Source organism: Podarcis cretensis (assembly GCF_951804945.1).
Source record: "Podarcis cretensis genome assembly, chromosome: Z".
Lineage (NCBI taxonomy): Eukaryota > Metazoa > Chordata > Lepidosauria > Squamata > Lacertidae > Podarcis > Podarcis cretensis.
The window spans coordinates 40,929,499-40,955,542 of record NC_137184.1 but is presented as its reverse complement, the minus strand read 5'-3'; the positions used below and the strand labels follow the sequence as shown (position 1 = coordinate 40,955,542).

At 44.3% G+C, this 26,044-nt stretch overlaps 1 protein-coding gene across 5 annotated transcripts in view; it reads right to left on the bottom strand.

Moving 5' to 3' along the window:
• IL1RAPL2 (interleukin 1 receptor accessory protein like 2) overlaps positions 1–26,044 on the bottom strand; it is a 495,328-nt gene that overhangs the window by 247,334 nt on the left and 221,950 nt on the right. The window contains exon 1 of one of the 5 annotated variants that reach the window (XM_079962771.1): positions 22,922–22,983. The exons of the other annotated variants lie outside the window; for them this stretch is intronic. Coding sequence (XP_079818897.1) covers positions 22,922–22,952 — 31 coding nt within the window. The 5' untranslated portion in view covers positions 22,953–22,983. Of the gene's footprint in view, positions 1–22,921; positions 22,984–26,044 lie in introns of those variants that run through there. 5 annotated transcript variants of the gene reach the window in all.

The window sequence follows — 26,044 nt, the reverse complement described above, 5'->3', positions numbered from 1 at the left end:
TCAATCCATGGAATAGCAGGTTGAGCTGGAAGAGGCTCCCCATCTGAAACCCTAGGAAGTCACTGCCAGTCAGTGTAGACAAGACTGAGCTAGATGGACCAGTGGTCTCTCCTGAGATGGGAGATTCATGGAAACAGGATGCTGAATTACCAGGTGGCTGTTTGGTCCCATCAAGCACTATTCTTAAGTCAAGAACCACTGACAGTATTTCTTAGAGGAAGAAATGAAAGGGGGAAATGTATCTGGTTCACATTTTAATGAAACCTATCCAATTTTCAGTCCCTGAACTAATATACACAATACCCAACCCATAATGCAGCTAGCCTTCAAAATTAGCACTTCTCCAAAATTTGGAATGCAGTTCTCCAACCAAAATGATTATTAAGTGAAATGGTGCATAAAAATGCCTATGTTGGTGAAAATAGTGTGCATCCAATACATTGATTTGATTGAAATTACTACTTACAAAAGTGTGTATAAAGTAGGGACAATGTGCATGAACATGCATGCAGATTGCCATGCAGCCTTTATAACGGAGAAAACCAAAACAACGCAGAAATTAGCCAAGCTAAATTTAAGATCAGGAAAATAAGATATGAAGAAAGATCAAAATCCACATAGTCATCTATCACGAATCAGAGGTTGATAGGCCATGTACAATGTTGCTAAAGCTCCATTGATATCAATGGGATTGAAGCAACTCAGTTGCACAGAAGATCACAGTCCCTCTTCTTTACTGCCAGCCATTACTCACTGAACAGTTTCTTTCCCTCTCTGTTTTATGCCATCCCATCCCAACATCTGGTAGAGCTAATTTCAACTGCAGTGAGCCAATTAACATTTCCACTCAAATGACTGGAGGACCTTTGCTTGAAAAGGTGTTGACCCTTTCTTGAGACTAAGGTTTGTCATTTCTTCTCTCATTTCAATTCATTAGCTGCATGCACACAGGAGAATATAAATGGCTTCTGTGATGAGAACATATAAGTACGCATTTCATTACACCAGAAAAGACACTTTCAAATAAAAAAGGAACTTCAGTGTTTGTTTGGTTTAAAAAGAAAAGAAAAGGAAGCATGATTATTGTTTGATCAGCAAGTGTCAGTCATGGATATATTAATTCACATTGATTCTATTTTGAAAAATAGCAATGAAAGGATTGGAAAAGAAGTATTGTTCCAAAATACCCTACAGAAAACTCTGTAACTGCTCTCTGGTTCTAAATGTATTTGTCCAGAATTCTGGCATGAGCAAGACTACCAGAACAGATTATACTAATACTACATCAACTACATCTCTTACCGGACGCAGGGTAGCGGGAGAAAAAAACAAAAACAAAACCTACATCTCTTACCAGTTCATGTCTGGGCTCAATTTTAAAGTGTAGCTGTTGACTTTTAAAGGCCTAAGCCAGCCTTTGGCAATCTGGGACCTTCCTGGTGTTTTAGACTACCGCCCCAATTATCCCAATTAGCTAGCTGGGGCTGATGGGAGCTGTAATCTACAACAACTTGAGGCCCTTGGGTTGGCAAAGGCTGCCCCAGACCCTTAATACAGCCTTCCCCAGTCTGGGTGCCCTCTGGATACTGTTGGACTGCAACTATCATCAACAACCAACCAACATGGGGCTGTGCTGGTGGGGGCTAATCAGAGCTGCAGTCCAAAACATCTGCAGTCCATTCATCCTGGTTGGTGAATACCAGCCTAAGGGGCTCTCCAGGACCACATCAACCACAGTTTGTTCCTTTGAGGAAGGACCCTTCTTCAGATGAAGGCACAGACAAGCAGTCCAGACAGTTCTTTAGGAATAATGCTGTCCCTCCAATACACTGGTGGTACTCCTAGAGTTCCAGGGAACAGCTGTTGGATAATAATAATAATAATAATAATAATAATAATAATAATAATAATAATAATTTTTATTTATACCCTGCCCTCCCCAGCCAAGGCCGGGCTCAGGGCGGCTAGCAAGCAATAATAAAAACAAGTTGAATGAATACAACTTAAAAACAAGATTAAAATACAACATTAAAATACTGAAACATTAAAATATTAAAATGCAGCCTCATCACAGGAGGAGAAAGGAAAAAGAAAAAAGAAAGAGGGGGAGGGAATCAAATTGGCTCCAAGCAGAACAACTCTGACCAGGCAGAACAACTCTGTCTTACAGCCCCTGCGGAAAGAAATCAGATCCTGCAGGGCCCTGGTCTCATGAGGCAGAGCGTTCCACCAGGCCGGAGCCAGAGTTGAAAAGGCCCTGGCTCTGGTTGAAGCTAATCTAACTTCCTTAGGGCCCGGGACCACTAGGGTGTTGCTATTTATGGACCTTGAGGCTCTCCGTGGGGCATACCGGTTCCATAGGTACGAGGGTCCTAGGCCGTAGGGAGAGGATGGGGAGAGGACAGGGCAGTGACTGGTTGGCTGGCCAGTAGCACCAGTAGCAGTCACCATAATAGCAAGAGTAGTGACACAAGGCATATATGAGAAGGAAAGGAGTGATTTGGGGCAATTCTTCTTCTGCCTGCCCCAGCTAGCAAGGACACCCCATCCTCCCCAAAATAGGTCCAGAGAGGGGAGTAAATTTATACAATACATGAGAGAACATTGTAAACATTTGAAAATGCTCGCAGGTTTGAGTTTAAATATTTTGTAATGCTAATTTTTTGAATCTCTTTACAACTATTAAGGTAAATTTTATAAGCATGAAAGAAGGTAAATAGGTTGATATAGAAATGCTAAGTTGTAAGTGAATATTTATGAAAGACAAGTAATGGGGGGGCTCAGTTTGAGCAAGACTATAGGTGATGTTATGATTTTAACGGATTGTGATTATGGTAAAAATAATGTAAACTCAATAAAAATTATGCTAAAAACAAAAAACAAAATTGGTCTAGAGAGTCACTGAATTGCTTCCCTCCCTGAGCTGCAGACAGGTTCATTCCAAAAGTGGCAGGACACTAACTGCATAGCACCCTTTGATTCTGGGAACACTGTTTGACAGTGGGCCAGTGTAAATACATACAGTAGCACTCTGTTCCCACAGTGGCTATCCAGAGGTCTGCAGAAAGCTCACGAGCAGGGATTAAGGGAAACAACCCTGTTGTTCCCCAGAAACAACTTCACTTTCTTCTTGGTATTCCTAAAGCAAGGGTGTTATGTATTGAGTCAAATAGGATCCAAACTGCAGCAGTCTGGTTGGTCCTAGAACAATAGGATCCAAAAGGCAGCAGTCTGATTGGTCCTAGAACAATAGGATTCAGAATGCAGCAGTCTGATTGGTCCTAGAACAATGCAGCAGTATGATTGGTTGGCAGGAACCACCCAGTCATGCTCCAGATTGAAGTGAATCCACAACCTGATTGGCTTACAGTAGAATTCCGGAATTAGCCAATCATGTGCAGCCCATTGTGTAAATAATGTATATAAAGCAGATACTTTGAGGGGACATTCATTCCTCCTCACCACTATGAGCTGAATAAAGAGCATGAAATCACTTTGCGACTCTGAGTATATTTCAAAGGCCCTCCATGCCTCTCTGCTTGGTCCTCTGAACTCTTCCCAAGCCACACCTGCTCCCGAGCCACAATCTCCAGGTCATGCTTCTTAATTTCAGCCCCCCCCCCCCACTCCTCAATGTGTCTTTGAACTGTGACCATCCCTCTTTCATGTCTGGATGGGTGATAGAGTGGGGGTAGTGTGTGTATTTTACTCTACAAAATTAAGGATTGCTCCACCCAATTTTGCATCTGGATCCAGAAATCCTTTGGTAAGTGGCCCCCAGAAGATGGCCCAGATGTAAATATAGTCCTTTGGCTGAAGAAAAGTTCCCAACCTCCGACCCAAAGCTATCATCATGAGGCAGATGGTCCCACCATGGAGGATTGGTCTGTCAGTGAAATTCTGATCTAGGAGACACAAAGCAACTTCATGGTTCTAGTTTTTAAAACCCACTGCTGTCCCCGATACAGTGGTACCTCGGGTTACAGATGCTTCAGGTTACAAACGCTTCAGGTTACAGACTCCACTAACCCAGAAATAGTACCTTGGGTTAAGAACTTTGCTTCAGGATGAGAACAGAAATCGCGCTGCGGCAGCGGGAGGCCCCATTAGCCAAAGTGGTACCTCAGGTTAAGAACAGTTTCAGGTTAAGAACGGACCTCAGGAATGAATTAAGGTCTTAACCCAAGATACCACTGTATTATCAAAATTATTATTTTTCAACCAAATTAAGAGAGACATGAAAGCCAGCACCACTTTATTTCTCCTCTGCCTCTTATGAAAGAAATGGATATTTCAGCTTGGTCTTGACAGTGTAATAAATGCAATTATTACGATTTACATATTAAAGCCATTATTATGATGTCTTCATTGCAAAATGCCTCCAACATGATGACTTTGAAAAGAATTCCCTTTGCAAATGTACTTATGTCAGATCCTGCTGTGTCAGGGCTGTCAGTTTTAAGAATTCTCTGATGCTTCCCCAAATCTCATCTTAATCTCTTTTAAGAGGCACAGGAGTCCATGTAATTGAAAGCAACCAGCAGTTGTTGTGTCTTAATGTTTATGCAAGGCAAATAATAGAGTGGCAAAACTCTCCCTCCAGCCAACTTTTTTGAAAAGCCTTGCTAAATCTTCAGTCTCCATGACAGCCCGCCTAAGGCACCGTAGCCCATTACATTGTAATATTTTGCTAGTTTAAAGCCAAAAACTTTATTCTAAATGTCATCAAAGGTGATAAGAACTGAAGTGTTCCTCTTTCTTTCTATTTTTCAGATGGATCAGTATGCCTAAAGTAATCAGTGTCAGGAAATATAAGCTCATTTGTGAAGAGATGAGAGCTTAAAATAGCAATTTTTACACACTCACTCACTCTCTCACACACACACATCTGTGCATGTGTGCATGGGCAGTTAAAAGTAAATATGTCAATTTCATGACAGCTATCCTGTCAAAACAAAACAAAAAAAGTTCAGAGACTGTAAAGAACTTGTGGGGGACTAAGGGGCCAAGAAAAGTTTGTAGCAGATGTGGGTTCAGTTTCAGAGGCCTAGCGTTGCCAATCAGCAGCTAAGGATGCCAATTTTTCGTTCTGGAGCAATAGTGATGCTTCTTGACTAGTTGCTAGAATTTTCATTGGGGAGGCCAACATTTTAAAGATTTAAAACATTACCCTGTCCCTTATGTCAGTGATTTTCAACCTTTTTTGAGTCCATGGCTCCCTTGACCAACTGCATTGTTTTTGCGGCTCCCTTGTGTGAGCCACTTACATTGGGGTTCTGTTACAAGACCCCTTCAGAGAAGGGGTTGTTCCTTGCCCCTTATGTGATGGGGTGGGGCATTTATACATTCAAACCCAAATTCCCCCAGGGCCCTAGCTTAGTGAAAAAACATCTGCTTTGCATACGGAAGGTCCATAGCTGTCAACGTTTCCCTTTTTTTTAAAAGGGAAATTCCCTTATTCTGAATAGGATTCCTTGCAAAAAAAGGGAAAAGTTGACAGCTATGAGAAGGTCACATGGTCAATCCATGATATACAGGCAACTCCCAATTTACATGGGGGTTATGTTCCAGGGCACCACACGAGTGAAATTGTGTATATTTGAAACATCAGTGAAAAAGTATGCAAATGGTGGGGGGAGGGTCTTAGGAATAATGGCCATGGGAGCTGCCACTGCTGCATCCCCACAGGTACGCACCCAAGAACTTGAAGCCTGATACACAGTTGTCTCATTCTGACTAATGGTAGGACCTGGTTGGCATCTGCCCATCTTGAAAGACAATGGATTGAAGGTCAAACTGTTGTATTAGCAGTGACCTTCCCAGAGTGTAAGCCTGGACAGTGCGTATGGAGGCCCTGGGCTGTGCAGACACTGTTCAGACGAGACACTTCCTCCCTTCTTGGCCTCACTGAGGTGGTCCAAAGGAAAGTAGAGCAATATGTTTGGCACCAGCTTAGCTGCAGAAGTTGCCAGAAGGAGACACTCAATGTGCCATCTGACCGTCTTAGAGACTCCATTCCAGATTTGTGTAGGTTCCCAAAGGCACTGGAGGTTTAGGATCAGAATTTTCCTTCTCCTAGCTGGGCTCCCTTCCCAGGTTGACGAGCCTCATCTGCCCCTCACTTCCCTCTACAGCATGTGAAAAAACCACCTTCTTGACCATTGGACCCACTATTGGTCTCATCTGCTCAATCTGCCAAAGCCTGTTTTTGTATGCAGAGGATAGACAAGTCCCTAACTCACCAAGGGTTTGAGACCCATCAGCTACCTTCACCTGGTAAACTGCTTATTGTTTTTCGTTAAGTGATACGTATGTTTTGCTAAATAATTATCCTGTAATATTGGAAGCTGGGGTGTATGGGGTGTTAGGGGAGGTAGTACTTTTTGTGGGGGACACCTTGTGCTCCTTCTGGGGTAGTTTGTCCACCTTTGGTCCTCACCTGGCACTCAGCTCTCACCTGTGGCTCCTAGAAGCTGTCAGCATGTGACAGCAGTGGTAGAACCAACCATTCTCTTATCTCCAGTACTCTCCTTTCTTGGATGTGCCTCTCCAAGCACCCATGAAGATTTTGAACTGGATTTTATGGTTTGGACTTAAGTTTTCAGCCAACTTAAGATGTCAAACTAAGTTAAAAGGAAGCCCTTCAAAACCCTACTTTCTAACACTCCAGCAGTGCAATCTTATTCATGTCCACTCATAAGAAATCCTTGCCAAGTTCCCTTGCCTGGGAGTAAGTCTCTTTGAGTAGACAGGCAGAGGATTGCAGAGCAAACTAATATTTACTTAGCAGCAGTATTCCTGCATCTTGTTCAATAGAATTGTGTGTGGTGTGCTGCTTCAGATCTCCACAAACAACACAACTCAAACTGAACCTTGGACTGTAAAGCCAAAAGTTAATGAGATTTAAATTGGTAACAGCCAAAGCTTTCCTTTAAAGAAAACATTATCGATTTTAAAAGGGCAATTTAATGAAAAAGAATGAGATTCGTCCGGATTTTGCATGAACTGTATTAGCGATTAATTTTAAATAAGGATATGCATCACAACAAAATACGCAGAAGTTATTTACATATTTCGGACCATTTAACTGCACGTTCTTAAAGTGCCTAATCACCCAGGAACCATTTTCTTAATTGGATTTTGGGCACAAATGAAATCTAAGACCAGAAAAGCTACTGCAATGCAACACTCCATACAACATATAGCTTCTTTCTTGAAGTTAATGGCTCACTTTCCACTCAGCCCTGGGACTCATAAACATGGGAAACCAAACCGTACTCCTTAGTTTGATAAATATCTGCCTGGTTGCATTAAGCAGAGACAGTAAATTAGATGCCAGAGCCTGACTGAGCACAGATATGATTCCCTGCCTAGCAAAAACCTGCAGCAAATGTGATTACATGGGACCAAAGCCAGAATTTGAACCCATGGCCACTAAAAAAATAGTTGAATTGATAAGTTGCTCTAAGAGGAAAATGTCAATGGGTAAGTGATATTTCCTCCAACTGTTCTCCCTCCCATCTCTACTGCACTCCACCAGTTGTAGTTCTTGGCCTCATAAATGCAATCTATACATCACAATTAAGATTCATTTCTAGAGAATGCAATTTTCATTCCATTATTTCCACTTCATCCAAGCTTGTTGTTTCCCAGGGCAACAGAAATGAGCATCATGACCACAGTTCATTATGGGTGCCAAACATGGCAGAGTCAATGGGAATCTATGCTGTTTCTATACAAGACATGGAAGTTTTGGGTTGACATGACCCCAGGAAGCATGATGGACTCTCACCCTAATCTGGACAAGAAAAAGTCAGCTGGATTAGTCAGGGCCGGAGGCAGAGATGCTAGATCCAAACTCAAGCCACTCATGATGACCACTGGGCCTGACTCAGAGCCTGGAACTGTCAAACTATCTGGGGTTGATGGGGGCTGTAATCCAAAATATTTGGTCACTAGGTTGGAAAAGGGAGAGAGAGATAGAGAGAGATAGAGATAGATAGAGAGAGAGAGAGAGAGAGAGAGAGAGAGAGAGAATCATCTGCCATTAAATCTTCTACTGGATTGATTTGACTTAGGTCACATCCACACTTAAAGCACTTGGCTTCCCCCAAAAGAATCCTAAGAACTTTTGTTTGCTAAGAATTCTGGGAATTGTAACTCTGTGAGGGACAAACTACTGTTCTCAGTATTCTTTGGAGGAAACCGTTATGGTTAAAGTGGTATAAATGTGTTTTAAATGTGTTGTGTGCTGTGGATGTGACCTTGTTTGATTCATTCCCCATCGGCTTGTTCACACATGCACTTACACCACCTTCACTCAAGTGTGTTATATCTGTGCATGATCTATCACAGGTTATTTCTATCATTTCACCTTGCCCCAAAGACAATGGAATTCAACAGAGACAGGGTCAGAAACAGCAGGTGTCATCCTTGGGTAGCTGCTGAGGAAGCAGGACCCTAGTAGAGTCCTCCACCTCCTCCTCCTCCTCCTCCCCACTCCTGTCAGTTTCAGGTAGCCACTATCTTTGTTTCTGAAAATGTCCCAGAACTCCTTTGCAGAAGGAAGAAATGGTTGCTACTTGGAGCTGCCCGTCCCACCAAGTCAATCCTACCTAGGCCTCCCCCAAACCTCAGGAGGATCACCATTGCTGAAATAGGGCTCACTACACTGTACTTTGTCAACAGTCCCCTCAGCCCTGAGCAGAATACACGTTCTGCTGTAAGCAATCAAATAATGTGCTCATGGCCAAGCCCAATTCCCTTTTGTTCTTTGAATGCTCAAAGCAGAAACTCCACTTATTGTTAGCATGCTACATGAACAAGTAATCTCTTCTTCTTGGCTCTATTTCTTTTCTTTTTTTTTTCTTTAAATAAGATATTTGTAACATCCAAGCGGAAAAGATTATGTCACTTACTTCAAGGGAGATGAAATACATATGCTATTTGTAGGTAGCAAGATTAACATGCTAATGAAACTCCACGTCTGTTAAGGGTGCACTTTCAGCTGTGCTTTCCTTTTGTTAGATAAAACCAATCCACTGAAGGTGTTGTCAACTGAGCTTGGTTAACACAGACACACCGGAAGGGCGGGGGAAGAAGGGGAACCAGCTATGCTAATATGACATTTCTCCATCCTCCAAACAATGCGCTGTGACAGGTACCCTACAAGCCCTGAGTATTGGACTATTCTGACTAGTATAATGTCACTGTCAGCTGCCTTTGCTGTCTTTTAACATACCAGGCGGAGAACATGCCTGTCCTTTGGTGTTCAACACAAAGAGTGTCATCTGGACAGGAGTCAGTTGCATGAAGGTTGTGATGCCATTTGTAACAGAATGTTGGCTTCCTCAAGCAGCAAATGGCACCAGGGCTTTAAAAAGGTAAAGGTAAAGGACCCCTGACAGTTAAGTCCAGTTGCAGACCACTCTGGGGTTGCGGCGCTCATCTTGTTTTACAGGCTAAGGGAGCTGGCATTGTCCACAGTTTTTCCGGGTCATGTGGCCAGCATGACTAAGCCGCTTCTGGTGCAACAGAACACCGAAACCAGAGCAGCGCATGGAAACACCGTTTACCTTCCCACCAGAGCGGTACCTATTTATCTACTTGCACTTTGATGTGCTTTTGAACTGCTAAATTGGCAGGAGCTGGAACCAAGCAATGGGAGCTCACCCCGTCGCGGGGATTCAAACCGCCAACCTTCCAATCAGCAAACCCAAGAGGCTCAGTGGTTTAGACCACAGTGCCACCCGCAATCCAGGGCTTTATTTTCCCATTAAATAAATCATATTATTTAACACGACTGCCCAGAGCAGTGGTCCCCAAATTGCCTGCCCCCATGAACCACTTAAAAATTGCTGAAGTGTTTGGCAGAAACACAACACGGGGTTTTTCCCAGCTGTTGTAGCAACTGTAATAATAGAATTATAGAGTTGGAAGGGACCCTGAGGATCATCTATTCCAACCCCCTACAATGCAGGAAGATGGAGCTGTCCCATATGGGGATCAAACCTGCAACCTTGGCATTATCAGCACCATGCTCTAACCCACTGGATTTCAACCAGTGTGCCATGGTACCCTGGGGCACCTTGAAGGTTACTCAGGGGAGCCACAGGCAACACCGGCCTCTGTCCCTTTTTCCTGAGGCAGCCTCAGAGTAATCAAGCAAGTGGGCAAGAGAGCCCAACCAGCTAGTCCACCAACCCTTGCTTTTGGGAATAGACAGACAAGTGGGAGACCAGGCAGGCAGGCACTGCGCTGGCTTTTCTTGTGCTTGCTGTGTGCAAGGCCTGCCTGGGAGTCGAGTGCCTGGTGCCAAAGGGGAGCCTTTCCACCATGCAGGCCCGGCAGCACCCGCTGCTGCCACTGCTGCCTCCCAAGGTAAGGTGCTGGCCAGTAAGACCTTTGGCCAGTCTTCATTGGGCCGCTAAGACTGCAAGCATCCTCTTCCCAGGCCCCTATGGGGCAGTGTGAGGAGGCACCTCTCTTTGGGGCTGGGGGTGTGGTAGCTCAAGAACCAGAGGCAGCAGCAGCGGCTGCCCGGAGGACTCCCAAGGAGAGGGGAGAAGAGAGGAGTCTGAGGGAACCTTCCACAAGGAAGGATTTTAAAAAAGAGTGAGAGGCTTCTATCTCTGCAGGCAAGGGGTGACATAACTGGGTTCCTGAGCCCCACAGTGGTGATGCAGAAGTAATGTAGTTGGTCAAGGGGGCCATGGACTCAGAAAGGTTGAAAACCTGTGCTCTAACCAACAGAGCTATCTAGTATTGTTGTATGGTTTTTAATTGTATTTTTACTGCTTCTTTTATTTCTTATGTTGCATTTTATTGCATTAGAATTTGAATTCTAAAAGATTCAAAATTTAACTGTGCTTCACAGACATACCAGGATTTCAGGAATGTGTCTCTTTCTGCCCTGCCTGGAGATATTCTGCATACAAAACAAATGCTCTATCACTGAGCTCAGGGGCAGAAGAAAGGGGTGTGATGGGGGTGGGTTGCTCCGGGTGTCACCACTGAGGGGGGTGACAAAATGCTGGGCGGCACTCACCGCAGGGCCTGCAGTGCATCTGAGCCACGCATCTCTCCTGGGAGTGACGTGGTGGCTTGGGTGCCCACTGCCTCCCCGCTAGCTGTAGGGCGGCTGTGTGGGAGGAGGCAGGCAGACTCCTTGGAGACCCCATGGAGTGCCTGCCCTGGCTGGGTCCGCCCCATGGGCAGCTGACTCCACCCCCGCAGGCAGCTGGCCCTTCCCCTGGGCACAGGGCACACATGCCACCCCAGCTGCCCGATCAGCTTGCTCCGCCACTGACTGAGCTATAGGTCTTGCTCTGTTAAAAAAACCAACAACTTAAAAAACTATGTCTGTCTATCTATATCTGAACTTTCACATTTCTCTAAAGGAGCAGAAGTAACGTAAAATTTTAATGACAACAGAAATAATTGCCAGCTGCTCTAGGTAGAATTTGCTGTGTTTGCACTCTAACTCTGATACCCTTGCCCAATGGGACAAACATCTCATGGAATATAAAGTGTACAGCATGCCAATCAACATTCAATCTGATCCTTTTTTCCCCTGAGCAATCTACCACATTTTCTCACCTTTCACAGCCATGCAGAGGATACCAGGCCCAATCTGTATATGCCATTTTACAAAAAAATCAAAAGTTTGTGTGTGTGTGTGTCTTGGTAACAAGAAATTAATAAGCCTCATCAAATTGGTTTTACTGCCCTATTATAATCGCATCCTGCAGTCATTTGTGTCAGCTACAGTAACTTCATAGAAGAGAAGCGGAACTAAATTCCTCCCGTTAGTGTTTCATTGAGAGTTCTTTTTCTGTGGCTGAACACTTTTGGCTGACCTTTATAATGTCCACAGAAAAATTTGGTCATATTGGCAACAGCAGAGCAAGTTTTCAGCTGCACGATTCAACTTCTGCTTAAACATTAGCTGATGAAATTAGTAAGGGTTTAGATTAGAGACTGGCACAAAGGACCACTTAAAATTATCCACCCTATTGCTAGGTGGTGAAATGGATCAGGAACCCACCAAATATCTCCAGGGGGAGGAAAAATTATCCAAGAACTTATCATGGGTGGTGCTTGCCATTGGCAGCGATTGTAGCATAGTTCCTTTCCTTTCCTTTCCCTTCCCAGAGTGGCAACAGTATTGGCTCTTTTGCCAGCCTGGCAGCCACTTGTTGTGAACAGCTCTGTGATCTTCAGATGAAGGGTGGCATACAAATTAAAGAAATAATAATAATAGTTTTGAACCCTACATCAGTGTTTCCCAACCTTGTGCCTCCAGCTGTTTTTGAACTACAACTCCCATCATCCCTGACTAGCAAGACCAGTGGCAAGGGATGATGGGAATTGTAGTCCAAAAACAGCTGGAGGCACAAGGTTGGGAAACACTGCCCTACATAATGCCCTGGACCTAACGATCCTCCAAAGCACCATGGGAAGAAAATGACAGCCTTACATGCATGCCCTGCCAACAGCTGTATGTAAAGCTACACGTAGGAATATAGGAAACTGCCTTCTTTTGACTCAGATCATTGGTCCATCTTGCTAAGCATTGTCTGCAAGGTCTGGCGGTGACTTTCCAGGATACCAGGCAGAGTTCTCCATCCCTGGGGTTCTCCATTCCTGGGGTTCTCCATTCCAGGGTTCTCCAACCAGAAAACTTTCTTGTGCAAAGCAGGTGCTGTCAGTGGCATAGCGTGGGGGGTGCAGGGGGGGCCGGCCGCACCGGGCGCAACATCTGGGGGGCGCGCACTCGCACTCGCAGCTCTCTGCCCCTACCTGGCTCACTCATTCTCCACGGGTTAGGGGGCGCAAATTACTTGCCTTGCCCCGGGTGCTGACTACCCACGCTACGCCACTGGGTGCTGTACCTCTTTGACACAACACTTTATAGGTCAGGGAAACCTATCCTATTCCACTATGAAATCACCAAAAATGCCCTTCTTCACTTCCTTCTAATAGACCCATGAAATAATAGGGGGAGGGTTTTCCACTCAGTGCTAGAATTGGTCAAGCTTCCTTCCTCCTAACGCTACATCATAGGATGTGATGTGGAAGAAGGGGCAAACTCCTCCACTGATTTTCCTCAGAGGAGGTTTGCACAATAAGAAAACGGTCCCGCTGAATTTTTAGGACTATCTAGCAGAAGAGACAAAAAAATAATAATGAGTAGGCAGCCCTCCTTTGGTCAGGAAGAATAAACAGGATGCTTTGATTTGAGAACAGGGGAAGATTTGTGAAGAGGATAAGTGATATTGAAGGGCACGGGCAGGAAATGGAGTTTTCTTTTTTCTTTTCTTTTTTTAAAAAAGGCGAACTTGATGTTCTGCAAGATGGAGAGAAAAGACTGAAAGAGCCATTGCCATAGGCTGCTTGCCAAAGGGCTGTTTCAATGTCATTGCACAGGAAAAAAATAAATAAGACACCAGTCGTGACTGATTAAAGTTTAATTGACTTCTGCTTGCCTCGGCTCCGTTAAATCCCACAATAGCCATTAAGCATTGCTGGAAGCCAATAGAAAGGACTTGCCCCTAACGGGTTTATTTGTTATTCCTAGATTTTTCGAAGCAGCTCCCATTTAAGCATGCAGCACTTAAACTTTCACAAAAGAGGATTCACCCCTGCAGCTCAGCCAAAGTCTGATCACTGGCTAATTCGAGGAAAGCTGCTGGCTTGCACTTCGGAGCCTTGCCCACTGCTTCGGATCACAGTTAGCAGCCTTATACCAGGTCAGAACACTGGCCTATCTACCTCGGTGTTGTCTGCTCTGAATGACAGAGGGTCTCCACTAAACAGTTTACCATTCTTAAAGCAACTGTGGGAGTCACTTTAAGAATGGTGACCTCCAGAGCTATGCAAAGCACAATGCACTCCTCCTCTTCCTGAAATTACCGTAGCACCTCACCCCCACTAGTTTCACTCCACAAAATTTCGCCAAAATGAATGGGCTTTTTTTATGGGGGCATGAAAAAACACTCCTCCCATTTCAGCTCAGTCCTAAAGTTGTAGTGCACAAAGAGTGCTTTCCAAAAACAGTTCACGAAGACCTCGCATATCAAAGAAAATCACACAAAGCAACATTAAGAGCATTTACACCTATACGCACGCTAGGGTAGCACCGTTGGTAGAGTATGAGACTCTTAATCTCAGGGCTATGCGTTCAATCCCTGCATTGGGCAAAAGATTCCTGCATTGCAGGGGGTTGGAAGAGATTACACTCGTGGTGACTTCTGACTCTACAATTCTGTGATTCTGTGATTTGGTTACATCTCCCACAAATATACAATCCAAAACACACAAATAAACACTCACTAAAGGACGGGGGTGGCGCTGTGGGTTAAACCACAGAGCCTAGGACTTGCCGATCAGAAGGTCGGCAGTTTGAATCCCCGCAACGGGGTGAGCTCCCGTTGCTCGGTCCCTGCTCCTGCTCACCTAGCAGTTCAAAAGCACATCAAAGTGCAAGTAGATAAATAGGTACCACTCCAGCAGGAAGGTAAATGGTGTTTCCGTGCGCTGCTCTGGTTCGCCAGAAGTGGCTTAGCCATGCTGGCCAAATGACCCGGAAGCTATACGCCGGCTCCCTCGGCCAATAGAGTGAGATGAGCACCGCAACCCCAGAGTCAGTCACAACTGGACCTAATGGTCAGCGGTCCCTTTACCTTTACCTTTTAAAGCCATGAGGGAACCAATGCTGAGGTTATCAACCAGTCAAGCATAAAGAAAAGAATAAAATAATTCAGTCAGCCTATAATATCACTTGATAAAGCCACTTGAGTTGATGTAGGAAGCTAAGCATGCTCTTTGACCAAAACGTATTTTAAAAAACAGTAGACAAATAGTGTTCAACCATTGTTTGGGGGCAAAATAAATGCCCAGTCATATAACACAATGAGGCATAGGCACCAATTCCCCAGGACTCTGAGTGCTCAGATTTCCACATTTTTATTTTTATTTTTGCTGTGGGTGCCAGTGGTTGCACGGCCTCTGCCCCAGCTCTGCATACCTCCCCACAATAGCAGCTGCCACAGCCCCTTCCCACTGCCCTTGCCCTGATGCTCACCTCTGATGCTCTGATGCTGTGGTGGCGACTGGACCAGGGGCTGGGTCTCCTCCACAAGGCCCCATGGTGGAGGCTAAGGCCCCAGTCCAATCGCTGCCACAGTGCCGAAACACGCGCACCACGGCGTAAAAACATGACATCACAATGTCACATGATGTTGTCACATCATGTTATGATGTCATCACATTGCGGCGCAAAGTGCGTTTGCTGGGCATACACAATGTGGGGCCCAAGTCAGCACCCCTGCAATGAGGGGGGCTTGGGCAAGTCTCTTTCTGTCTCCCTCCCTGAAGATCAAATGGGATAACCTGTCAGGACCCAGTGGGGCCAGGCTCCAGGATATCAAGGTTTGTTGCACTTCCTAACTCCTACACTCTTATTAGGTGTGTGTCAGAATGCTGTCAGCGCCTCCCTGCTGGTTGCCCAGGAAAGTATAAAGACAAGAAAAAGTTTCTTACCATTATTTTTAATTTCAGACTTTACAGAGAGAGGCTATAGAACCCAGTCTCTTGGATAATGGCATTGTCCTGAGTGAATCTCCACTCCCCCATCTCTACTTCCTCATTCATCATCATCATCACCTCCTCTACAGGTGCCTCTAAGTGCCCTCTGTCTTTGAGCTCTTTGCTGTCCTACTTTTAAGGCTTGCCAGGTTCTGGTAGGTCTGTAATGCTTTCTAGTGACAACGTGTCAGCCAGCTGCTGCTCCGGCTCTGCCTGCTCCTCCTCTCCCATTATTTCCCAACTTTTCCCCTCTTCTGCCTCTGAGCTGTGACTCCCCACAAACCACTGTTATAAATCTATACACGCGTACCTCGGGTTACAGACGCCTCAGTTTGCGTTTTTTTGGGTTACGGACTGCCAAAACCCGGAAGTATCAGAACGGATTACTTCCAGGTTTCGGCGGTCACACATGCGCAGAAGCGCTAAATTGCGCTTTGTGCACGTGCAGAAGTGCCGAATTGCAACTCACGTATGCGCAGATGCACCACTGCAGGTTGCGAACGCTGTAGGTTGTCTGCACGGATCACGTTCGCAACCCGAGCGTCCACTGTACTGTCTTCCTCCTCCCTGGAAGGGTCAAGATGGGGAGGCAGTCTCCACCACTTCTCCTCCCCTGTCCATCCCTTGAAATCACCCCATCTCCAGTGTCTTCCTCCTCTGTCCAGTCCCTGGCAGTGTGTCTGTACCAGGCCTGTGCAGAGCTTGTCTGAGGCTCAGGGTGGGAGTTTTGTTAGAATAAAGTTATAAACTCAAACAGAAAAGCAGCCAGTCCCTGGCAGGGCCCCCTAGCCAGCTTAGCCCTCTGAGGACCAGTGCAAGTGTACCCGACTGCCTCTTCCCTCTGCACCACATCCAACAGGGGTAGCCTACGTGGCTCTAACATGAAAAAGTGGCATACAAATAAACTCATGATGGTGACGATGGACATGGTGCCCTGCAGATGTTGCATGCTTTCCATCATCCTTGACCATTGGCGATGTTGGCTGATGGAAGTTCAGCAACATCTACTGGGCACCACTTTGGCTATTCCTGACATACACCCCCCCCCTTTCTTTTTAAGGGAGAAATGTATCTTTCCTGCCTACCACTAATCCTTGCCTGATTCCGCTGGGCAAAACTGCTTTGATAATAAAAGCACAAGCATCCTTTCCACAACATCCTGAAGGTCAAGTGACTCAGGATTCAAAAATCCTGCTCTGAAAGTTGAACTAAAGCTTTCTGGCAGGTCGTCATGATGTGGAAACAATTCTGTTTAATACTTCATTGAAGTAGCGGGGCACTGCCGTATTACCCCTGGCAAAGGTCTTCCATATTGGTGGAGTCGAAAGGGAGGGAAGCAGCCTACCACTTTGTCTAGGTAGGCAGAGCTTAAGTAACAGGGCCTGAGTGAAGTGTTATGGAGCCAAGAGAGAAGCTAGCGATAGATCCAAAAAAACAAGTCTCTTGCATAACAGCCACTGGGGGGGTGGCTGTGGGGAGATAGTAACCTGAGGCAAATGAGGGCCTGAACCAATTTTAGCTGCCCCCTGGAGGTTTGACATCATCTTCATGGCATTCATTGAAAACTTGTCCATGGTTTCAGTCAAAAAGAAACGGAATTACAGAAGTGTGTGTGAGAGAGGTCTAGTACTTAATGTTACATCAGTTATTGATTTAGATTAGGGGTAGGGAATCTCAGACCTCTGAATCTGGCACTCAGGACTTTCCCCAGGCCACCCCCCTCCTTGGCCACCCCACTCAAAAACCCTTCTTCACACCCTCCCTGAGTGTTTTTGTGTCTGCAAAAGTGTCTTTAAACGCTGCTTATGCACCTTGGTTGCCTGGATGGAGGTGGTGTGTAGAAACTAGTACAAAATTGAAAATGCACATTCATTGTTCCACCCACTTTGCCTCTGGCCTTGCCTGACACTGGCATGGTTGCCCAGACTAGACGATTGCCCAATGAAAAGAAATGTTTCCCTCAGTCTGAGAAAAGGTTCATTATCCCTGTTTTATATTATGGCCTGTGTCTGGGCTGGGTGATGGGCAACAGACTGGAGCAGGTCAGGAGACAGGAGCCAACAATCAGGGTTAAAGGAGCCATCAGGATTAGGGTGGAAGACCAGGAATACTAGACATGCCACAGCTCAAGTAGAACTTGTTTGCTCACCATGGAGACAAGAAGCCCTTTTATACTCCCTTCCTGCCCAAAAGGATCAAATTTTCAGCTTTATGGATAGAGCCAAGCTTCACCAGAGCCAGGAAGGACCCTCAATAAGAAGCTATAGTTGTACACTTCACTTCACTTCACAAAGGGCAGTAGTCAGTAGACAATGACCCAGTTATGCACTTTGGATTTCTAAAGCATTTACAGCAGGGGTGAGAAACCTTTTTGCCCCAGCAGACCAGATCTCCATGCTCACTCCAGGAGCAAACTTTGACAAATGGGTAGGATTACCCACCTGTCAACCATCTGATGGCTTCATGCTGCTGGGTGACTGACAGGTGGGTGGTCTTGCCTTCAAGCATGTGGGGAAATGGTGACCAAGCAGGCTTGAAGTCCCTGTTTGTCAGTGAATTATATTCAGGAAAACTGTTCTGCAACTACATTAGACAAAATTGTATACAAAAATGTGTGTACTAGAGAAGATTCGCACTAAGATGCTAATGAATTTTCACAAGTTGCGGTGGTTTTTTAAAAAAGGACACTGATATAGAAAACGGAACTTAACATTGGGAAAATGAGAACTGAGAGAATCTGTAATTGAGAGAGAAAGGAAGGGAGAAGATTGAGTTGTATAATGGCATGGCACAATAGTTGGGGTGGACAAAGGTAGGCCACTCGTGAATGGCCTGAATTTTCTTCTTGTGCACTGCTGTACGGACAAAAACCTAGCCAAGCAATGCACATTTAAGGGACGGTGAAAATCATTGCAAAGAGCTTATGCAGCAAGTCAGCAAAAATGGCTCTCTGTGAATGTGGTGGAGGGGAAGGGGGGCAGAAAAGAGGTCAGATACAGTCTGGGTCAGAGCTGGTGGTGTTGCGGCTTTTCAATTTGGTTTTAAATGACCTAAAGAAAGACTGTCTTTGTAGAGAGTGGGAAAATGCTGACACCATGAAAGGGCAGGTGTCATGAATACAAAGGAGATTGCACACTGGAGTCTAGATTGCTGAAGGAGGTAGATTATGTGGCATCGGCTGCTATTTCAATAATATCCAAAACCTAAAATAGAGAGGCTAAAGTACCCCAATCTACTACAGTTTAATAGCTCTTTGGCCAAGGCTGAAACTATATACAAGGATGCTGGCACAAATGGAATTCTTCAGTTGAGAGACAATGGAGTGAGCCCCCTGGGGTGAAGTAAAACTGCTGCATTAGCAGCACCAAAGTGCAAGCTTGGGCAGCATGTATGGAGATCCTTGGCAGCCCAGATAATGACCCCCCTCTTGGCCTTGCTGATGTAGTCCAAAGGAAAGCAGAGCAAGATGTTTGGCACCAGCTTGGCTGCAGGAGTTGCCGGACAATAGCATACAAGGTGCCATCGAACTGCCTTAGGGACTCCACTCCGGATTTGTGTAGATATCCCACAAGACAACGGAGGTTTAGGATAAGAGATTTCCTTCTCCTAGATGGGCTACCTTCCCAAGTTAACGAGCCCTATCTGACCTTCACTTCCCTTTACAGAAGGCGCAGAAACTGCCTTCTTGACCATTGGACCCACTATTAGTCTCATCCACTCAATCCGCCAGATCAGTGACACCATCACAATATGCATTTCTCCACCAATGCCTTTCAAGGACAGGGACAGGGAAATGTATGCTTTGATGAAACTGCGCCACATGGTGCTGTATTGCTTGGCAATTAACAGCACAACCCTGCAAGGATCTCAGAAGCCCATTCACAGTACCTTGGAGCAAGGCTTATAGTGGGTCTGACTCTGTTCCTGTCAAGATAAAAGAGGCAACCACTAGCTGCACTTTCTGGAAACCATGACATTTTTGTTCTGACATTTCCCCCCCTAGTTGGATGAATAGGTCTCTGCCATGGGTGACTAGTTTGTATTGTTTCTTAAAACCGCTCTGCTGTTATTTTTCTGTGCTGCTTTTAACTGACTCCAGCTGTTGCTATTGTGTTTTGTACATTGATTTGGAAGGTGATAGACAGACAGATAAATAAATAAATAACAAGTCTACTCAGGAGTAAGTCCTATTGAGTTCAGTGTGGCTAGTATAAGACTGTAGCCTGAGAGAAAACTCAACAAGAATATGCATTTTAAAGTAGTGGCCTTGAGTCTCCAGCAACATTTATGGGTTGGATATCTTAAGCCACTGACCCCATGCTAAAAGTATGGCCAACCCTACTGCATGACTTATTTTAATATTGATGTAGAGATTCAGATCAACTTCACAAACATGTTAAAGCAAAATGGAAAAAAAGTACCATCATCATCACTGACTTTATCACATTTCGAGGTTCAGTGACAGAGTTGCATTGTACAATCCCAACCACAATTGGCTCCAAGACAACATGTTTATCTTGCTTTATTTCAACGTGTGTTCTAGCAAAATATGATGATAAATTTGCTGGGGAAATGTTAGAGGATTCTGCTTTCCATGAAACTAGTCATATGTATAACAGAATGAGAAGCAGCAGGTCACAATCTAATGTTGCATGGGAGAAGATAATTATGCAAGTAGCCTACCACCAGAAGAGGGAGAAGTGATAGCCATTTATACTACTATTGTTACATATCCTCAAAGGATTTGAGGACACAAAAAGTTCTGGCACTAGATCAAATAAAATCCCTAGCAAAAATCAAAGACATTCTTGCACTGGACCACTCTGACTATATAAGTTCCACAGACAGAACAGCAAGCAACTCTATCAGAATAGAAGTACTACCATTATAATCAGTGAAACTAATTAGACCCCAGGTGTGAATACACCCAAGATCAAGAAAAAGTGCCCTCCCTCCAGTCTCACCCCTTAATGCAATCCATCTAAGGTTTGTTAAACTGAAGTTCCCTGTTACACCCTTACCAGGAAGCTGTGATTCAAGCTCTGACTAGAAACAAAGCTGGTAAACCATGGTTTCATCCTGGTTTGCAAACCAGGGTTGTAGTCAGAGCACAAACAATGATTTCCCAGTTATGTACGAATCGGGCCTAAGTCTTGCTGAAAACTTAATTTGGCGATTCACACATGCATGCACACCTATGCATATTGAAAGAGTCCATACAGCAGCCAAATATATTAGGAATGCTTCCTCACTGTCCACACAGATAAGGTCTTCTTGAGCATAGTGATGTATGGGTGGGAGGAGAGACTCTAGCTCAATGAAGACCCAGAGATACTCTTGGTTGGTGGCAAGGAAAAATGCCAAAAATAATACATTGTTCTAAAAAATCTCCAATAGGAAAAAATATTTTGCCCAGTTAACTAGGGAAGCTCAATGTGTGAGGTCTGAGCTGGTTGCTCCAAATTCAGACTGCATGGCTCTTACAAGCCACCTCTGACACAGATGCTATCAATGTGTGTGTGGTGGGGGGTTGTGTAAACCTCCCTAAAGTCTGACATATTTCATTACAGCCAAATTGAACCTCTTCAACATTCCTTAGAAGTTCACCAGCCGGTAACCTCCAAATTCAACCCTATTTGTCCAAATGGATTCCAGTATCACCTCTGCAATATTCAAAATGTGCTCTCCTCCACTCCACAGTATATTCAGCTCATTTTCAGCTACAATCCTATATGTACTTCCTTGGGACTAAGCTCCAGGGAATCATTAGGACATGTTTCCATGTTAATGTGCTTAGAATCACACAGTTATCCACCCACTTTTATCACCTCCTCAACTCCATCAGATGTTGCTAGCACTTCTAAACTCACCTGGAATTTGATTGCCCTTTAGGTGAAACCCAACAGCAGCACTATCCTGCTGCCCACAGGAGCCCCATCTGCTTGCAAATATTTTGGTGCAGAAACTCAGCCCCTCCAATGTACACAGCAACAGAAAAACCTTGTTATCTCCCTGTTAAAAGATAATGACCTTCGAAAGATTGCCTCTGGTTCCAAACACTCTCGTGTTTCACATTACCCAACGGTAAGCGCCTCTGCTATATAACTCCATGCCGTCATGGGACCAAGCATGAGACAGACTTCCTCCAGGTAGCAGAGATTCAAACAGATGGCTAAACCATGGCTCTTTCAGAAGCAACATTCCATGGGGTTTCCTCTAGCCAATCTCACTGTCTCAGAGGAGAGCGGGCCGATACACCTGACACATCTGTGCTCAAAGACCCCCTGCCTTTAAAACGACTTTTCAGAGTGTTTATTGGAAACAACAACATTAAGATAATGGCAAGGCTGACAGTGAAAAATGCTCCGGGGAGGGAAAATAAATGAAATCAATTAGTATTATAAATACAGGCCGAGTTCTTGGTGTCCTGCACGTCAGTTCTTTAGACCAAATATTCTCAGACTTAGCAGAGAACAGCAAGCAGATTTGGGATGTGATCTTACTAACGAAAGAGAGTGGGGGGTTTTTTTGGGGGGGTACAGACCGTCTGCTGCTAATTTTAATTCTTCCCATGGTTTTTGTACTTTACGTAAGGGGAAAATTAAAATGTTTCATAATGTGTTTCTATGTTGTGCATGAGTGGACCTTTGTGCCTTCTCTCTAAGACACAACATTTTCAAGGAACAACACAGCAGATTTCAGAATGTGTCGGTCAGATGGGGGGGGGGACAACAGTTATTTTATTGACTTGGAATGCTTCTCCTGTTCATTTGAAAAAAGAAGAGGTGGACCTAAACAACAACTCTTGTAAAATGAATGAAGTGTCTCTCTTTTTTTTTCAGGTCAGTTGTCACTCTTTCTGAATTGGTCCCTGAGCAGATCACACAACAGATGGAAAAGGCCGTTTTGACATGACTCTTTGGCTTAATTATAGCATTACCAGGACAGCATATGGACTTGGAATGTGCAAGAGGATTTATCAAAGGAAGCTTTGTTTATGGATAAATCCAGCATCAGGAATCTTGCTCATTCTTGAACATTTACATTATGGCAAATATCCCCAAATTGGTGAATGCCAGAATTCATATCTTTGCAATCTTCTCTCTATGAATGCCCCACAAGTATAAATAAACCAATGGGTTTTGACAGTCACCTAAGTGTGACTGTCATCATTCACTAGTATTTGTCCAACAAGTGGGGATATATGACTGACAATCATGACATTTGCCTGGGATTATCAGCATCTGTATGTGAATGTCAGCCGTCATCACAATTTTGATCATGGGTTCGGATCCTGAGGAAGTGAAAGAAGGAAAAGTTTCCATTCCCTTACCCTTGCTAAGTACTCTGAAATACCTCTCCATGTGTTCAGGGCTGGGTTGCAAGGGAATAATCAATCAAAAAGGAAAAGGTACCTCCAACCTCATTTTGGGAGATACCTCCTTCCCCAGGGGCCATGTATGCCCCATCCAACATGATTCAGGAAGATCCCTCTGGCGAAAACTGTGTAGATGGTACAGTGGAGAAGGAAAAATGAGAAACTTGCCTTTCATGAACTTCCTTCTGTTCACTCATGTTAGAATCCTAGGTATTGACTGTGACACTTCATTTAACCGCTACTCAGTCTTTTTAATTGCCCTAATCCTGCTAAAGATAGAAAAAACACTTTACTAATCAAATATTGAAAACCAGTAGTTTACATTGCTGCAAACAATGTGGGGAGAGAGGAACTTACTACCACTTAAGGTGCACATGTACTAAGGTTGGCCGGGACTCTTGCAATGCAGGGGTAGCTAACACGATACCCTCCAGATATTGTTGGATTCTACTTCCCATTAGTCCTAGTCAACAAGGCCAGGGATGAAGGGAGCTGCAGTCTAACAGCATCCAGAGGGCAAAGTAATCACAGGGTGAGTTGCTCCTCTTGAGTCTGCAATAGTTCTGCGCCCCTCACCACCCATTAAATAACAGTTTAACAAGTTCTTGGAAATTTTACTTATGAACAAGATTTTGAGAGGCAAGTGATTTCTCTTACATTGGTGATTTTCTTCAAAGGTGGTGACCGTTTCTTACCATTTTACCTCTATAAGGGAACCTCTGACACTCACTTCAATATTTTGTGATATGAAATGAGAAAATGAAGTTGTAATTGAATATTGTCTGTAGCCTTTACTGTAATGAAAAGTTGGCTGCTTTTGGGGGGTGGTGAGGTGTGAGAGAAAGACAAATTATAAGCTGCCTTGTGAGGACAGTGTCCTAAAAGGCAACCCACATATATAGGTTTACGAATAAAATAATATTATAGATGACATTCTGTTAAGAATTATGGTTTACAGTGCAGGGCTACATCTATATAACAATGGTGTCCAGTTTCTCCACTATGTTCTTTCCTACTAGGCAGCTTTCTCCAGTCATATACCCTCCAGATATTATTGGACTACAGAGCCCATCATCCTTTGACTACACTGCATTGAGCTGATGGGAGTTAGAGGCCAGCAACATCTGGCGAGCCAACTAAGGGAATGCTGTCATGGAGTCTCAGAGGCCCCAGATCCTTTTACCCACACAATTTAACTGAAAAGCAGCAGGGCTGTAGCACAAAGCAAAGCACACTTAGCTTGTGAAAGGCAAATGCCCTTACATATAAAGAGGAGGTTTGGAAATATCCCTGCCTTCAACCCACAAGACCTGCTGCCAGTCAGTTAAAAACAGCACTGAGCTACCCTGGCTCAGTAGAAGCAGGCTGTCATACTGTCTAAACAGCTGAGTTTATGAATTAAGTGAGGTGGGGGGAAGACTGAGTGGGTAACCCTCTTTCTCCCTATGCATCAAAATAAATGAAATATTGAGTTTGTTGGGGTCAGTTAGAGCCCTAATACCATAGAAGCATAGTGTTTCACTCCTATTTACTTTAATTGGGTTCGAACTGATCCCCGGTGATATTTTCATTAGTGAAAACCCCCAAATTAAAAAATACAACAGCGTAAGAACCAACTCCTAGCAGCTGAGGTCCCTTCGCTTCCCCCAATAAAATATTTGAGGGTGCTGGGCCCCTCCAAAGTTGATGGGCATTGCATCCAAATGGTGTGCATGCACCACGTCTTCTGACCTATTATGTGGCTGGGACTTACCTCCCCCCCCCCCCCCCCCAGTATTTTATTCAAGTTGGCACCCATGCAAAACAGCAAAGTACAAAACACCATGGACTGTGAAATAGCTGGATCCTTAGTGCTGTACAAGCACATCTTAGGTGGAAGACATTTTATAGTCCTTTGGGGACTGTTGCAATTAAAAAAATAAAACCACTCTTATCAATAGTACATCAGCATCTCCTGGAAGTTGCGTACTAGGTATAAGGAAATCTGTCATTTTTTGATCCTTGCAGTTTCTCATTTTTTGCAATCTCCACATCTGCACATCTGTTTGTGGATTTCTTTTTAAGTCCTCGTGAAAATTCATTGTCACTTAAGTGCGAATTCCTCCCAGCACAAACTCTTTTATGTATGCAATTTTGGCTAATATATCCCTTTTTGCAAAGCAATTTTTCTAAAAGTAATGCCGTTTTGCACATTACTTACACTATTATTTTATGCAGCTTTTACCCTGGTATGTGCTTTTGTGCACATTACCAGGTCAGAGAACTGCACTGTAAAATTTAGAGAAGTGTAATTTTTTAACCGTGGATGTGCTTTGGTTCACATATTGTTACAAAAAGTGTGAACTTAACAGGTTTGTTTTCAAGTGTGACCTGAAACGGATTTCTCCCCCATCCATACATGGAGCACACTTCTGAATTCAGAGTCAAAAGTTGCACCACATTACAAGGAAAGTTTTAAGAAATATATTTTCGAACAAACTTCATCCATCCCCTCCTCACCAACAAAACTACCAGCGTCCTTCCAGCTTCCTTGTTCTCAGCAGTAATTGTGTCAGGTCCCAGGAGCAGACAGATGATTGCACAGAGGCAGGCTGGTTTAGCGATACAACAATGCTCTGTTTTGAAAGGCTGGGGAAAGGGGGAAGCTTGTTCTCTCTAGTTTTGAAGGAATCCATGCCTCTTTCAAGTTAAAAAAAATATAGAGAAGTCATTGTGCATTTGATCAGCAGCAATAAGAAAGTCGTGTATTCTAAACTAATTTCAAAGTTTTTTTTTAATACAATAAAATACTTTTACCTTAAATCCATTTTCTAAAAAATAAAATAAAAATAAAAATCTCCAAGGACTGCCTGACTTTACTCAAAATCTGGTACACACCATACTGGAGAGCAAGGAATGACTCAGAAATGTGGAATGTTTGAGCAGAACTTGAGCCTAAGATTAGACTACTAAGCTGAGGTCCAGATCTCCTTCAACCCAAGGGTTCCTAAATGAACCCCCAGAAAGCAGTTGCAGCAGCTAGTTTAGACATACTAGGAAGCTATGTCCTTAACAAAAAAAGGGCCGCTTGGTCACTTT